General features: G+C 43.9%; 1 protein-coding gene across 2 annotated transcripts in view; it reads left to right on the top strand.

Moving 5' to 3' along the window:
* LOC118214854 (anoctamin-1-like) overlaps window positions 1-17,677 on the top strand; it is a 70,342-nt gene that overhangs the window by 31,267 nt on the left and 21,398 nt on the right. The window contains exons 13-19 of one of the 2 annotated variants that reach the window (XM_035395124.1): window positions 5,490-5,561; window positions 6,080-6,157; window positions 12,422-12,496; window positions 12,804-13,005; window positions 15,758-15,869; window positions 16,021-16,078; window positions 16,777-16,877. In XM_035395124.1, coding sequence (XP_035251015.1) covers window positions 5,490-5,561; window positions 6,080-6,157; window positions 12,422-12,496; window positions 12,804-13,005; window positions 15,758-15,869; window positions 16,021-16,078; window positions 16,777-16,877 — 698 coding nt within the window. The remainder of the gene's footprint in view (window positions 1-5,489; window positions 5,562-6,079; window positions 6,158-12,421; window positions 12,497-12,803; window positions 13,006-15,757; window positions 15,870-16,020; window positions 16,079-16,776; window positions 16,878-17,677) is intronic. The other variant, XM_035395125.1, reaches the window with a different exon arrangement.

Below are 17,677 nucleotides of genomic sequence, written 5' to 3'. Positions count from 1 at the left end.
TGATATATAATAAAGTTGTTTGTTCTGTATGTATATATTTGTATATTCTAGGAAGAGGGTTAGATCTATTAATTTAAAAAATAATCCATAATGTAATGATTTGATGTTTGCAAGTTAGAGATTGGTGTTAATCTTCATCCATTAGATGAATGTGTATATTGTCAATAATAATATTAAAGCTGAGAGCGAATTGATGATATTTATTTCCCTATTTGTTTTCTTTGCTCTTTGGTTTGCTGTAGGAAGCACTTAAGGTTTGAATTAATTTATTTACCTGTTTGACCATACCAAAAGGAAATATAATTGAAATATATATTAAAAGGCATATGTACACATATTTATAATATATGAAGAAATATATTAAACTTTTTTGAACTTAAAATACAGAAGAAAAAAACACTAGACTCCTTTTTTATTTACACCCTTGGTAAAGTTGAACAAAATAAACTGTGAAATAATGTATACAAGTACTGAGGTGTATTTTATGCTCAAAAAAACAGAAAGTTGTTGTATTTTGACATTCAGTTTTCTGCAATTGGATTATTTGGGGGGGGGGGGGGGGGTGCTGCAAGCATTGTTATTAAGAACTGTTGGACCTACTAATTAAGCTGAAGACATACAATTAAGTCATATATACTTAATTGTGTGCAACATGACTATAATTTTATTAAGCAAATCCAACAACTTTATTTAGGATATTTAGTAAATCAATTTATTTTAATATATTAACTAGTTAGCCAACATTTTGTAATATATTAACTTGCTAGCCAACATTATTTTTTTGTGCGTGTGTATTACAGTTCTATATCTAGTATTTGGCAGAGCTACTAGGTTAACTAGCCAACATTTTCCAGTACTGTGTGTGTAGTTTCTATTTCTAAAATCAAGTACAACTGTAGCAAGCTGTACTGGCATAAAATCCCGTCATTTGTGGACAAATAAAATCTCAGTTCAGATTTAAAACACCATTGTCGATCGGATATTGAAAGCAAAACCTAAAATCGACCAGATTGTGTCACCGCCACAATTACCCTGCACCAATTGCATTGGCAAGGTTTGTTACTATCACACAAAATATAAGCCAAATTGTATGGAAGTCTTTATTGGCATAAAAGTAAAATCATTACACCAATATCATATCCGGACAAAATCCCAGCTTTTCGATGCACACCATTATTTGCCGGATATTTAAAGTGAAATTCCCTTCTTAAAATGGACCCGATTTATTGTGTCACCACAATTGCTTTGCCCCATATAAAATACAAGTTATCTTGTTGCTATCACCCAATATGGGACATTTATATGACCATACCACAAATTAATGGACACGCTTAATGTAACAAAGATTTCAACAGTGCAGATTGGCCACATTTCACGTCAATCAAGCGTATCTGTCTGTCAGGCAGAAGCCATAGGGAAATGGGATGAACACAGGAATAATTAGATACATTTTTTTAATGACAGCGATCTACCAGCATGGCCTCTGTGATTGACTGGTCGATCGTGATCAATGTAATGTGCACCCCTGCCCTAGGGTATAAAAAGGAGGGAGCAAATGTTTGAAATGTTGTGGTTAGCCATCGTTATGGTGAATGGCAGGAAACTCTCTGAAAGCATTGACCTCTACAGATCAGGTAATGGCAAAAAAATAAAAATAAAAATAAAAATTAATAATGAGACGTTCAATAAGCAAGAACCAAACAACAAAGAAGGGAACGCAGGAGAAAAAAATACTAAACTAAACATGGAGTGGCTAGCAGCTAGCGCTGGCATGGAGAGGCACAAAGACCAAACACTGAACTTGCATACACGGTAAAACACATGCAGACAATCAATGACTACGAGCAAACGTGTGAGGAATGTGGGAAGACAATAATCCAACCCCTGCAACAGTTAAAGGGGAATTGCACTTTATAACACTTCTGCTTCTCATGACTGATATTGTCCTTCTAATGAATGTGTCGCCCTTCGTTTTTCGATTAGCTATTTCATTATGTTAATATTTTACACAGTTTTATTGTTTTCCTTTACAAATGCAGGAAATAGACCCAGGCAGTTTAGTGTCAACCTCAAGGATGCATATCTTTGCACAACTTCTGATGTGGGCGTACCTGCAGACAATAACATTAGGTTGTTTGTAGAAATAGTGTTGTATGACTACTAGCTAGCGAAACTGAAAATGTCTGAGGACAAATGAGATTTTGTTTTTGATCATGGGATTGTTGTGCCCTATCGATTCGAGCCGGAATACACAGAAGAAGAGCTGGCTAATTTTCAGGCTGATCGTGCGAGAGGGAGAGTGAGTCAGGAGTGGGCCGAGATTGAGGAACCACAGGCTATTCCCAGGACAAACGGCAACTGGTGGTAGACATCCTATGTATCACAGACGTGATAGCGTTAGCCAGCCCGCATAGTACCTACCTCGAGCGGTTCGACTAACGATGGAAAACCGGTGGGTACAGCTCCAGACTTCAGGCGGTCACCTTGGTAGTCGGTGCCTTCAAAGTGGTCGCTGCATACCCTTAGCTCTCTTTACAAACTTCTTTGGCTGTTATGTTGGTGTGTCTTCTTCGGCTGTTATGTTGGTGATTACATCCAGCCATGTCTGGCACAAAGTTGCATCGCGTGGAAAACTATGAAAATGTTTTTTCAAGTCAAGTTTAACAGGGACATTTTAACAACCAGGTACAATGCACCTCATTATTACACCGATATTGCAACAAAAGCTAGCAGATGTTAGTTTGTTCGATTTCAATGCTAAGTTAACGGAATGTTTTGCTTCGCTCCTTCTCGATTTCCCACAAAACGAAATCAAAGAAGAAGAAAAATCGGAAACCATATGAAGGGCAACACATTCATTAGAAGGACAATATCAGTCATGAGAAGCAGAAGTGCCATAAAGTGCAATTCCCCTTTAACCAGCACGAGATGTGGAAAGTCAGGGAGTTTACAGAGCATCTGAGAGACTACCACTAGAACTGGCAATTGGGAACTGGAGCCATGGCACATTAGGACACTACAGAAGGCAAAAGTACAACAAAATACTGCTTTAGTCTGAATCTTTCAAATGTGGTTCCTGCCAATTAAAGAATATAATTTTTGACATTTTTGAGGACAAGACACCTCATTACTTGTGTTCTTTATTTTATTTTATTTTTTTCATCTTTAACTGTTACGTGGCCTGCCACGCCTTCACCTTGTAGATCTTTTAATTTTATATGATCGTTGGAGGCATGGTTTTTCAATGACATTTCTCAGCTGTTACCGGTTTCTCACTCAGCAAGCATTTGCACGCCCTTCATTCATTACTGTTATTGTGTGCACCTGTTTTCCACTGTTTACATTACATTACATTACATTACAGGCATTTGGCAGACGCTCTTATCCAGAGCGATGTAAAACAAAGTGTATAACCATAACCAGGAACAAGTGTGTCAAAAACCCTAGAGAGAAGTACCGTTCCAAGTGCAGGGAACAACCGCATAGTTCAACTTGGACCCTGAAGGTTAAACTGATTAACACTAACACAAACAAGAGCAGCAACAATGCAGTCTATGCAAAAATACAAGCAGTAGTTCAGACGAGTGCATTAACTAAGTCACCTACGAAACAGCTACCTAGTTACAACCCTAAGCTTACAGTCAATTTAAGGATTACAGGGAGGTAGGGAGGGATGGGGAGAGGTGCAGCCTGAAGAGATGAGTCTTCAGTTGTTGCTTGAAGTGGGTCAGGGTCTCAGCTGTTCTGACCTCCACGGGGAGGTCATTCCACCATCGTGGGGCCAGAACAGACAGGAGACATGATCAGGAAGTGCAGGTGCGAAGAGGGGGAGGTGCCAGGCGTCCTGAGGTAGCAGAACGGAGGGATCTGGCTGGCATGTAGGGTTTGAATTTATATTCCCCGTTCACCAGTCGCTCAGTGCGAGAGTGTTGCCTCAGTTTACTGAGCCAGTCAAGCGGTTGTTCCTGCTATTCTGATTGCCTGTTCATTTTGATCCTTGCCTGTTTCCTGACCACCGGTTTCTGCCTGCCCGTTTCCCGACCGGCCTGTCTCGTTTTGACCCTGATTCTTTGCCTGCCGTTTGTGTACCTTTGCCTCAGACTGCCCTGTACACCGACCATCGCCTGTTACTGGTCTACGAACCTGCTTCTGCCCTTTTTGTACTGTTGCTCCACTGCTTGATTTACTGGTTTACGAACTTTTCCTGGACTTTGATTTACGATACGTATTATTCCCTTTTGTACTGTGCATCGCTGATTGATTTCCTGGATCACAAACTGTTGCCTGTTATACCAACTATGAGTGTGCTTATCCCCAAATTAAATCTCAGTTTCATTATAACTTCAGTTTCCGTCTGCATTTGGGTCCTAAACTCTCCAGTTCGTCACAAACAAGGGTGTGAATAAAAAAGTCTACTGCATATATTAATGCACAAATGCATTTTTTAAAAGAAGTACATAAGCTGATATATTTTAACTATAATTCTATTTTGGGATGGCTGTTTCTGCCCCCCATGCACAGTTTCTTGAGATTTGCCTCACGTTTGCATCCACCCACAGGCCTTTTCCCACAGTTCACTGCTAAGCAGCCTCTGGAATTCTCTCTGTCAGTGGCCCTGTGTCCCTTCTAGCCAGCGTAGCTCCTTCCTGTTTACTCTGTTATCTCCTTGTTGTGCACTCTCTCTCCTTCCTGTTTACTCTGTTTCCTCCCTGTTATGCACTCTCTCTCCTTCCTGTTTACTCTGTTTCCTCCCTGTTATGCACTCTCTTAGTCATTTGGTCTGTGTCACTTTATCACTTTGTACCTCTTATATTATGCACATGTGAGATAGCTGAAAATAAAAAGAGCAGGTCTTAGGACTGAATGTAAGGTCTACTGTACACTGACTGGCTCTGCTCAGACTGTAAGGTCTACTGTACACTGACTGGCTCTGCTCAGACTGTAAGGTCTACTCTACACTGACTGGCTCTGCTCAGACTGTAAGGTCTACTCTACACTGACTGGCTCTGCTCAGACTGTAAGGTCTACTGTACACTGACTGGCTCTGCTCAGTCTGTAAGGTCTACTCTACACTGACTGGCTCTGCTCAGACTGTAAGGTCTACTCTACACTGACTGGCTCTGCTCAGACTGTACAGTCATCATCATTTGATGTAGAGTAGAAACATTTTGAACTACGAAACAGTGAAACCGGCACCTGCATGAGCACAGTAACTGTGCTTCATAGATCTTGGTCGGCCGCGGCATATAACCATCCATTCATTATCTATACCGGCTTATCCTGCTCAGGGTCACTGGGAGTGCTGGAGCCTATCCCAGCATGCATTGGGTGAGAGGCAGGAATACACGTTGGACAGGACACAGGGAGAACATGCAAACTCCAAACAGAGAGGCCTGGGCCGGGATTCGAACCCGGTACCTTATCAGTCTCATCTGTCATCAGCCCGCTTGGCATCTTTGGTATTTTCACTTCTGTGTATTCTGACCTAGGACCAGCCGAGGCCGGAGTACGAGTTCTGCGTAATGCAGAAGCGCCTCAGAAAGGACCAGAAGACCCAAAAGGTAGGGATGTCGCCCCGGGGTTTTCTGTAAACTGCTCTTGGGGTTTGCGCTGACCTGTTGGGGTGTTCTCTAAAGCATTGGAGTTTTCTTTAATGCATTGAGGTTTCTCAAACATCTTTTGGTTTTCTCTAATATGTCGAGGTTTCTGTATCATATTTGGGTTTCTCTATGTGGCGGCGTCTTGTCTAATGTGCTGGAGTTTTCTCTAAGGCGTGGGTGTTTTTTGGTCTTTTGTTTTTTTTATTTTAAGTTCTAAGAATTGATATTCTACTCTACGTAGCGAGTTGCCTTGAGTATTACAACGTAGAATTGTGCATAAAGTTTGGACAACATTCCCCTTCAAATTTAAACAGCCATTTAAAATGGTGGCCGGCCTTCAGTGGTACCAGAGCTGGTGAGAAATACTAGATCAGCTGTTTAACAGAGACATCTCCTTTACCTTACTTGCTGTGCTTTATTTCCCTGCTTCTGTTTTCCGGCCCTGGTGCGGTGCTGTGTTTGCATCCTCCTCCTGTTAGAGGCTGCCGGAGCGAGCAGAGGAACCCATAAACAAGTGGAAGCAAATGGTTCAAACCGCCCTGGCGGGGCTGACGCTGGTACTATCATGTAACCCCCCTCTCAATACTTCCCTGGTCTGTCAAGATGAACATGTGGTTGGCCTAGAGGGGCAACTCAACTCCTGTCAATGCACACCAGTGCAATACATCATTTGACACCATTCTGTCTGATCTGAACCCTTTCATGGAGATGCCAAATCTGGCCACTTCTCACCCATTTAGGGGGTGCTCCATTCAAGGCTTTATAACTCCAGATGTGAGCATCACAAATACATTTAAAATGGCTTAAATGAAGCAAGGCACTTAGTTTAGTATTTGTATTAGATTAAATTATATTCAGAATTTAGGTAGAAATAAAGAGCCACAATTGCAATTATATGGTGAAAATTCAAAAATGAAATTGTTCTCTTTCAGCTTGAAATGAAATACTGAGCGATCGTGTATATATAACAGGTAAAACTACATTTATCCTAGATCATAAACTCATTTTACTACAAATATGCAAAACCTGTGGGTGATAAACGGAACTACTAAAGATCTATCAAGCAAAAAGTAAGTACTGTACCCCGATGTCCCTTAGTGTCTCCAAATATATCCAAAATATACAAGTTGTGCATTGCTATTTCCATTCCATACTAACTGTTTGGGTTGTTAGCCGCCAATGCAAATGTGCCATGCATTATTAGGGAAGTCAAACAGTTGTCTCTTATGGCCAAATGCGAATGTAACAATATGAAAAATATGACAGTGAAAATTATTTAAATGTTGCATGCAGTAATACGTACATATTAATATATATTCTTGCTAGACTTCATGCTCCCTGTACTTATGATCCTCATCTCAGAGAATTTTCTTTATTTTCTTTAGCCATGCTGATGAGTTAGCAAAATCAGTAAAATCTTCCAAAAGACGAGGATAAATAAAGGATCACGCTTGTATGTTAGCACATAGTGTTCTGCTTGAATGCCCAGTGCTGTGCTGAAGCAGCCACTCACAAACACGTGGCCCTTGTGTTTTTTAATCTTACCATTTTACAATTTCATTCAAACTTTGTGTCACATCAAAGTGTCAAAAACCTCAAATCACCTCATGCAAGACATTTAAATGAATATACAAAACTGCTGGTGAATACCTACAGAATGCATATTCCTCCAGAAAACATATGTTTATACTTGGTTGTCAAGTTCATTTTACTAATGTACAAGTTCTTGTATATGTTCTACTTACAATAAATACTGCATGTAAAATACATATTGTACATACATACATAGAGAACTTCTTTATACCCATGGGGACATTTCTCTTGCAGCATGTTGCACTCACATTTACGAACAGACATTTATACCAAGAAACATACAATCATTCACGCAACAGAAAGGCTGGGCAGCTAAATACATACATACTGATACAAATTTGACCTATTCAGGCCAATCAGTTCAATCAATCTTGACTCTTACAAACTCATCCACACATATGTTTGGCCTGTTCATGTACTATATGCTTATACACACAGGGCCAAGTGAGGAAACATTGGGTAGCTTTGCTTTGGAATACAACTTCTTTAATTTTGGTGAGAAAAGCCTATATTGTTTGTACTACAGTAACTTGACGTCATTTTGATGTCAATACTTTTATTGGCAGGCCTAGATTTAACCAGTTTGAATGAATGGGTTATAGACAGTGCTGTGTATGTGTGAGTAACTTGGCATTTTTGTACATTGAAAACGTTTTTTATGAGATATTATTTTCTGAGCCGAGAATGATTGGATCAAAAAATCAGTTGCTCCATGTTGTTTTACATTGCTTCACTAAAATATTTGAAATGAGAGTTAGTTCTACTATGAACCTTATCTGTATATCATACCAGGCTGCTCATAGCCTGGTAGACAATCTGATGCAAGGAATATATCCCCAAATCAAAAAAACAAACCATAGATTCTACTAGACTGAAGCCTACACTACCAGGAAGATATGATAAAAAATAAACTACTAGTTCTGAAAATATTTTCTCTGCAAACATTTGTCGCCAAACATGTATGTGTAATGTCAAAAAACAAACAAACAAACAAAAAAAAGCTTTTTCCTGCTGAGTCACACTTAAAAGAACCAAACAGATTACAGGAAAGAAATCTCACAAACTAACATCCAATTTTTAGGTACTGTGCCTTAAGACAGTAAACATACAGTATAATATACAACGGCCAAAATAAAAATGTCACATCTTGACAACTGAGAAGTATATTTGTTTTTGTTCTACACTGAGTACTCAATGAGGGCTTACCTTCACCACCGGTGCTTTCTGGCCGTATGTAACCTCTCGAAACCAGCCAGGTCTGTTTTCTGCTTTTGGGCTGCCCCAAGCCCAGACAGTGTGCTCACGATGGCTCTGAGCTGCCCTAGGGCCAGACAGTGTGCTCACGATGGCTCTGAGCTGCCCTAGGGTCAGACAGTGTCCTCATGATGGCTCTGAGCTGCCCTAGGGCCAGACAGTGTGCTCACGGTGGCTCTGAGCTGCCCTAGGGCCAGACAGTGTGCTCACGATGGCTCTGAGCTGCCCTAGGGCCAGACAGTGTGCTCACGATGGCTCTGAGCTGCCCTAGGGTCAGACAGTGTGCTCATGATGGCTCTGAGCTGCCCTAGGGCCAGACAGTGTACTCATGATGGCTGCCCTAGGGCCAGATAGTGTGCTCATGATGGCTGCCCTAGGGCCAGACAGTGTACTCATGATGGCTCTGAGCTGCCCTAGGGCCAGACAGTGTGCTCCCGATGGCTCTGAGCTGCCCTAGAGTCAGACAATGTGCCCATGATGGCTCTGAGCTGCCCTAGGGCCAGACAGTGTGCTCGTGATGGCTCTGAGCTGCCCTAGGGCCAGACAGTGTGCTCATGATGGCTCTGATCTGCCCTAGAGCCAGACAGTGTGCTCCCAATGGCTCTGAGCTGCCCTAGGGCCAGACAGTGTGCTCATGATGGCTGCCCTAGGGCCAGACAGTGTACTCATGATGGCTCTTAGCTGCCCTAGGGCCAGACAATGTGCTCATGATGGCTCTGAGCTGCCCTAGGGCCAGACAGTGTACTCATGATGGCTCTGAGCTGCCCTATGGCCAGACAGTGTGCTCATGATGGCTCTGAGCTGCCCTAGGGCCAGACAGTGTGCTCATGATGGCTCTGAGCTGCCCTAGGGCCAGACAGTGTGCTCATGATGGCTCTGAGCTGCCCTAGGGCCAGACAGTGTGCTCATGATGGCTCTGAGCTGCCCTAGGGCCAGACAGTGTGCTCATGATGGCTCTGAGCTGCCCTAGGGCCAGACAGTGTGCTCATGATGGCTCTGATCTGTCCTAGGGCCAGACAGTGTGCTCATGATGGCTCTGAGCTGCCCTAGGGCCAGACAGTGTGCTCATGATGGCTCTGAGCTGCCCTAGGGCCAGACAGTGTGCTCATGATGGCTCTGAGCTGCCCTAGGGCCAGACAGTGTGCTCATGATGGCTCTGATCTGCCCTAGAGTCAGACAGTGTGCTCATGATGGCTCTGAGCTGCCCTAGCGTCAGACAGTGTGCTCACAATGGCTGTGTTTGAGTGTCACTACCTGCATGCGATGCCTTGCCTGTGACACGGTGACCTTTGCCACCGTTGACCCTGTTAGCTCTGTCGGAATGTTGTTGTTCCATTCTGAAGATTTCAACCCTCATCATTTCTATGTATTCAGAGTGAGGCACTGCAGCCTCCTGGGTGGCTAATTTGGTTAGGGCACCATGCCTTAAGGTTAAATCTGGACCGTGACAGTGCCGAATGTGGCCGGTAGCTTCATAAGGCAATGCGCAATTGGTGGTTGCATTACCCAGGATATGGGTTCAGTTGATTAGGCATCCACACTTCATTGCTCTCTAGTGACCCCTGCTGGTTGATAAGCCTGCTGGTGCCCATGGACTGAACACCAAAGCCGCATTTGAACGGTCTTCCTCTGACACCACTCTTTGCGTAGCTGTAACCTGCAGTATGAAAAGAAGCAGCTTCACGTGTGTCAGAGGAGAACCACAAATGTCCACACTCCTGAATTAGCAGTGGGGCTCACACATGAACACAGCTGTGGTTGCAAATAGTTGGTCAGTCCAAATTAGGGTGGGAATTGGACATTGAACTGCCCCAGGTTGGGTGGCTATTTATATATACATATACACACAATATACACAGTATATATATATATATATATATATATATATATATATATATATATACACAGTATATACAGTATATATATATATACATATATATATATATATATATATATACATTTGAAAAGGGAAAAAAGTGAGCCATTGTATGTAGAAAAAGCTTGTGTGAGTTACAGCTGTTCTGTTCTGAATCGGCTGGTGTCAGTCATCTTAAAGGCTGCATCAACAGTCACACCCTCCCCCTTCCACTGTTCTACTGCCCCCCTCCACCCCCCCCTGTTCTGCTGCACCCCGTCCCCCTCCCACTGTTCTACTGCTCCCCCTCCCCCTCCCGCTGTTCTACTGCACCCCCCCTCCTGCTGTTCTACTGCCCCCCTCCCCCTCCCACTGTTCTACTGCCCCCCCTCCCCCTCCCCCTGTTCTACTCCACCCCTTCCCCCTCCCACTGTTCTACTGCACCCATCCCCCTTCCCCTGTTCTATTGCACCCCCTCCCCCTCCCACTGTTCTACTGCCCCCCCTCCCCCTCCCCCTGTTCTACTGCACCCATCCCCCTTCCCCTGTTCTATTGCCCCCCTCCACCCCCCCTGTTCTGCTGCCCCCCCTCCCCCTCCCCCTGTTCTACTCCACCCCCTCCCCCTCCCGCTGTTCTACTGCACCCCCTCCCCCTCCCACTGTTCTACTGCACCCCCTCTCCCTCCTGCTGTTCTACTGCCCCCCTCCCCCTCCCCCTGTTCTACTCCACCCCCTCCCCCTCCCACTGTTCTACTGCCCCCCCTCCCCCTTCCCCTGTTCTACTGCACCCATCCCCCTACCACTGTTCTATTACACCCCCTCCCCCGCCCACTGTTCTACTGCACCCCCCCAACTGTTCTACTGCACCCCCTCCCACTGTTCTACTGCACCCCCTCCCCCTCCCGCTGTTCTACTGCACCCCCTCTCCCTCCTGCTGTTCTACTGCACCCCCTCTCTCTCCTGCTGTTCTACTGCACCCCCTCTCTCTCCTGCTGTTCTACTGCACCCCCTCCCCCTCCCACTGTTCTACTGCACCCCCTCCCCCTTCCCCTGTTCTATTGCACCCCCTCCCCCTCCCGCTGTTCTACTGCACCCCCTCCCCCTCCCACTGTTCTACTCCACCCCCTCCCCCTCCCACTGTTCTATTGCCCCCCCTCCCCCTTCCCCTGTTCTATTGCACCCCCTCCCCCTCCCACTGTTCTACTGCCCCCCCTCCCCCTCCCCCTGTTCTATTGCCCCCCCTCCCCCTTCCCCTGTTCTATTGCACCCCCTCCCCCTCCCACTGTTTTACTGCCCCCCCTCCCCCTCCCCCTGTTCTACTCCACCCCCTCCCCCTCCCCCTCCCGCTGTTCTACTGCACCCCCTCCCCCTCCCACACCCGCTGTTGTGCACTGGGGATGCTTCGATGGAGTCTTGTGGAGTCTGAAAATAGTGATTGTTTAAAGTCTCTGAGCGTACTTTTAAAAAATTCTTTTTTTGAATAAATATGCATAAAATCCACTCATAGAATCCTGCGTATTTTCTTACAAATAATTAATCATTACAAATGTATTGGGCAAACCTGCTTGTAGTCTGTTTTCAATAGCCTAATTCTCTCTGCATAAGCTGTGCAAAGGCGGTATACGTAAAGTGCAACTGAGTATCTGCATCTTCACGGTTGCATTGTAAAACCAACCCCAGGCAGTAGAAAGAGATTGCATCCACTCTGCTCAGTAGATTTGTTGCCCACCGGTATCGGCCAATGCTGTTCGCATGACATCAGACTCTGTATCCATGCCCAAAGATCCGATTGGAGCATCCCCATTGTACAGCACCTCCCACACCCACTGATGGACTGTAGCACATCATTAGTGTCCCTCTGTTCATTTTACTGTACCCATAATTAGGCCCAGATTTAGTCCAGCCAGCAATGGATTTTGTCTTCATTTTGAATAGGTGCTGTGCAATATCCTAGTTTATGGACACTGATCTTTCAGTTCAGCTAACTTTTTAACTTCTAATGTCAGGCTGAAAAGGAAAAGATAGGTGCCTTTTTGATGATCAATGTTTAGGACAAAGGTCACATTGGTGAGGCTGAACTTTGTTTTTGTTTTGTATTCATAATTAATTTCCTCTTTCAGGGAAATAAGGAAAAGCTGACTTGTAGAGACCGGTGTCAAGCCTATATGACTAACCTGGCCATGATGCTGCTAATGGTAGGTCTTTCCTTTGTGCTTATTTCACAATGGAAATGGATGTCACCTCATAAATGTGCATATTTTAAGAGCACTCGGAGGCTTTAGAGTAAGTTGCTCTGCAAACCAAAAAATAAGTCTCTCTCTCTCTCTGTCTGTCTGTCTCTCTCTCTCTCTCTACTTCTCTCTCACGCTCTGTCTCTCTTGCTCTCCCTGCCTCCCTCTCTCTCTCTCTGTCTCTGTCTCACTCTCTCTCTCTCTGTCTCCCTCTCTCTCTCTCTCTCGCGCTCTCTGTCTCTGTCTCCCTCTCTCTCGCGCTCTCTCTCAGGTTAGCCTGACCTTTGCCATCCTGTTTGGCATCATACTATACCGGATCTCCGCCAAGGTTGCCCTGCACATGAGCTCGAACCCCACCACCCGCTCCAACGTGCGCCTGACGGTCCTCACCACCTCCGCCATCATTAACCTGGTGGCCATTCTCATTCTGGACGAGGTCTACGGGGTGGTCGCCCGCCGGCTCACCGTCCTGGGTCAGTACGGGTGCGTTGCCCAGGAAACCACCCCTCCCGCATCTGGCTGCCCGCCCGGCCGCCGTGGTGAAGGCTCTCATACAGGAGACATTGTGCATAAATCTGGGTTGCATGTTTCAGGAGTTTGTGATGTGACATTGCGCAGAAATGTGTTGCACGCGTTCGGTGTACATGATGAGACATTGTGCAGACGTCTGCATTGCAGGTTTTAGGTGTTTATGGTGTGACATTGTGCAGATGTTTGTGTTGCAGGTTTTAGGTGTTTATGGTGTGACATTGTGCAGACATCTGCAGTACATTTTAGGAGTTTATGGTGTGACATTGTGCAGACATCTGCAGTACATTTTAGGAGTTTATGGTGTGACATTGTGCAGAAGTCTGCAGTACGTTTTAAGAGTTTGTGATGTGACATTGTGTGTCTACATAGCATGTTTTAGGAGTTTGACTGCCCTGAACAACTGAATTATGATAGTGTCATTGCAGTTATGTTAGAACCCTTTGCCTAAAGTGACTCTAACATTCCAACAGACAACTACCCAAACTCACTTTAGCTGCTTTCCAAGGCTGCGTTTCCCAGAGTCCCCTTAGCGCTACGTGCGTCGTAAGGTATACCTTAAGGTCTTTCTTTAGGTCTCGAGCTGTTTCCCAGAGCCTCCTTAGCTAAGGTATACCTTATGAAAGGTATACCTTTAAAAGGGTGGTCTGAGGCACTCCTAAGCTGTCCCTTAGCGATGCGCTCCGCTCATCCTGTCACAGTTTTAGCTTTATGATGCCAACATTTTGTTTTTCAAATCGACAGTTGTAATACAGTGTGCATCTAGTAGCACATCTGCATGTGAAAATGACATAGATAGTTTAATATTAACTTTATGAAAATTAATTATCCAATCAACGTTTCTGTGCATAGCACGTCATGAGAATGTTGTCATTTCACCTGTCTACACTTATGTAGGCATACCTATGTATGAATATACTATGCTTTACATACTTGTGTTTATAACCCCACATACCATGTCATACCCGTTCAGTGTGCTTGTCTATGTATGATATTATTCACAGTCCCCCACATTTATCACATCATCCTTAGTTATCTGCATGCAAATACATATGATGCATTCTTTCAGTCCATGGTAGTAGTTTTGTCTGACCCAGGAGAGCCTGGGCCATTGTCCATGGATTGCACAGCAGCCGTTTATGGCCCCCAATTGAAATTCTTCTGGAGCCTCCACCTGGTATGGCCACAGCTCCAAGAGGGTAATATCTTGTCACCTGATTCCTCCAACTCTTCCAGGAGGATAAGCCATTTGAAGATTGCTTCCCCATGGGTCGAAAAAGACAGGCCCATGCAGCTTTCAGCTGCTGTCCCCATCCTGGGGAATTTTATGGCTCCACTCAGCTCCACTCATGTATGGCAGTGGAATTTTTACAACTCCACCAGTGTGCGTGCCATGGAAGAATATGTCCAGTTGTGAGGGGACAACAGAGTTGATTGGGAAAACTGAAATTTTACCTTACAGTACGTATTTATTGAAACTATCACAAGGTCTCGTCTTGACTCTTAAAGAGATTAGCAGATGTTCTTTAGTAGGCATAGCTTCCTCTTCTGCAATATTAGATTAGATGTAAAATGATTATGACAACACTTGTTATATTAAAACATCATTCATAAGCCTTTACAAGTGAGACAATCGATTCGCTTGGCATCGATTGATAAACTTTTCAGCACCACAGTTAAGGCCAGCTTCAACTTATGTCATACCTTTGGAAGTGTCCCTTAAGGCAACTGTTAAGGTATAGTATGGGAAACACTCTTAAAAAAGCGGTTTCCCTTTGAAAGGTATACCTTTCGTAAAACGTTAAGGTACATCAAAACTTGAACACGCAGCCCAGATTTCTTTGTCATGTGCATCTAAAATGGCTAAATGAGATATTTCTGATGAGATAAAATAATTCAACTGCATAAGCAAGGTGAAAGTCAAAGTAAAATAAGTGAAAAAAACAGGAGCTTCCAAAACTGGAGTTTAAAAGATTATTGCAAGATTCTGAGAAAATGGGACTCATCCGTGCAAGAATGTGTTGACCTCTGAAACTATTACCATTACAAAGACAATGCTTAAAGATTTTATCGTTGAGAGAGGAAAAAATCAAGCTCGACTCTTGCTTCAGACCTGAAGAAATACACAGGTGTTTCTGTGTATCCTACCACTGTAAGAAGACAACTCAATGCTATGGGTATTACAGAATGTCTTAATGAATTTGCACTAGTATGGTGAAACTGGACACCTGAGACGTGGAGTGAGTTTTTATAGATCAATGAGTCTAAATTTGGCATTTTTGGAAGAGAAGACAAGACTGTTTCCTTACCCATTGTACCATAAGACAGTCTGTCTCCCAACAAGTCCCATTATTTTCTGGAATTTGTACATAATAATATGTGCTAATATATAAAATTGACAGGAAAATTGCTGATTGTACTCTTAAAGGCAATTGTGTGGCAATACTTCATGTTGGGATATGTTGCCTTATAAACTCCATGGCCATTGAAGGTGTTTTGGATGTGCAGCCAATAAGACTGAACTTTGGAATTGTTTTCAAGAAGCATGAAAAAATATCCAAGCTGATTTCTTTGAAAAGCTAGAATTCTTTGAAAAGCCTTTTTAAAAAATTAAATAAAATAAGCTGTAATAAAAGCAAAGGGTGGATACACTAAACAGTGAAATATTTTATATTGTGACATTGTTTGTTTTTACAGAGGTGCCAAAGACTGACAGGAGCTTTGAAGAGAGACTGATATTTAAAACTTTCATCCTGAAGTTTGTGAATGCCTTCACCCCCATCATGTACATAGCCTTCATCAGAGGCAGGTGGGCTACCTGACAAACGACAGGCTTTCTAATAACATTGGGATCATCTGCAGTATGTCTCAATGGATTCTCTTTCTATCCCTGCCTCAATCCAACTTCCTGTCGCCTGTGGTAATCTTTCATCTTTTTTTTGCTGCTTCTGTCTCTGCAGGCTTGTTGGTCACCCAGGAAGCTATTTGTATGTTTTTGATTCATACCGGATGGAGGAGGTAAACATTTATAATATCTCAGTAATGTCTTTGAACTGGATGCGTGTGACCCTGTACTCTCTATATCCTCTAAGTGTTCTTACTGTAAACACAAAAGAGAACAAGCAAAACCTGTGTTCGGGAATGTGTGAGTGTGTGTGTGCGTGTTCTTGCTTGCATGTGTGTACCTATGTGTGTGTGCGAGTGTATGAGTGTGCTTGCTTACCTGTGTGCCTGTGTGTGAGTTTCTGCATGCTTGCTTGCGTGTGTGTGAGCATGTGTATGTGTGTGTGAGTGTGTGTGATTGAGTGTATGTGTGTGTGCATGTGTGTACATGTGTGTGCATGTGTGTGTGTAGGTGTGTGTGGACTTGTACTCCTATCTTTGTGAGAACCAAATGTCCTCACAAGGATAGAAAGATGGGGAAAATTACAGAAAGTGAGGACCTTTTGCTGGTCCTCACAATATCAAGAGGCTGTTTTAGGGTTAGGACTTAGGGTTAGGGTTACAATTACGTTAAGGTTAGGGTTAAGGTTTGGCATGTAGTGGTTAGGGTTAGGGTTAGGGTTAGAGGTTACAGAATGAATGCAGTCAATGGAAATCATTCGGATGTCCTCGCAAGTATAGCAGTGCATAACTGAGTGTGCGTGTATGTGTGCGTGTGTGTGTGTGTGAGTCTGTGCATAAGTGTGTGTGTAACTAGTCTCTCCTCTACCCAGTGTGCTCATGGAGGTTGTCTGATGGAGCTCTGCATACAGCTCAGTATTACCATGCTGGGGAAACAGCTGATCCAGAACAACCTGTTTGAGATCGGCATCCCGTGAGTTTGATCTCTGTCTTACACACACACGCACACACACACACTCACACACTCACACACAGGCACACTCACACACACACACACACACACACTCACACACGTACACACAGGCACACACACACACAAGCAGACGCATACACACACACTCACACACACATGCACTCGCTCACACACACACTCACACCCACATACACACACACTCACACACACTTACACACACACTCTCACACACACATGCACACACACATACTCTTGCACATATGCACACACACATATACACACACAAGCAACCACACACACTCAAGCGAGCACACACACACACACACACCAGTGAGCACACACATACACAAAGTGGACCAAATTGGACAAATTAACATAATCTTAAATAAAGTCATCATATTTAAAGGCAGACTATGCAGGATATTTTTATTTCAGAAATTGTAAAATAACCATGCCAAGGCATATCTATGATGCACTGGCAATCTATGTCTTTACTTAGTTTCGCGAAATTCCTGCACCTTTTACCTTTATTTGTTATTCTAAAATATGTTTGAGATGTTTCAGGGCATGGCAGTCTTTTTTGTGTAGGGATGGGGGGGCGTGGCTACAGAGCCTGTGGTTTGGGATCAGATTCTAGAAGTATCTGTTGCTTGTTAGCTGCTGCAATGCTGTATGCTAAGAAGACTATAAACAGCAATGCAAAAAGACATATTATAAGAGTCAACCTTAGAGTTGTTATTGCCTCGGTGTGTCAGCTGAAGTCCGCTAAAGGGGACGAAAAATGATGCGGAGTTGGCCTG

This window comes from Anguilla anguilla, chromosome 16, assembly GCF_013347855.1.
Source record: "Anguilla anguilla isolate fAngAng1 chromosome 16, fAngAng1.pri, whole genome shotgun sequence".
Classification (NCBI taxonomy): domain Eukaryota; kingdom Metazoa; phylum Chordata; class Actinopteri; order Anguilliformes; family Anguillidae; genus Anguilla; species Anguilla anguilla.
The sequence above is the reverse complement of the archived record's forward strand: the minus strand, read 5'-3'. Positions and strand labels throughout refer to the sequence as shown.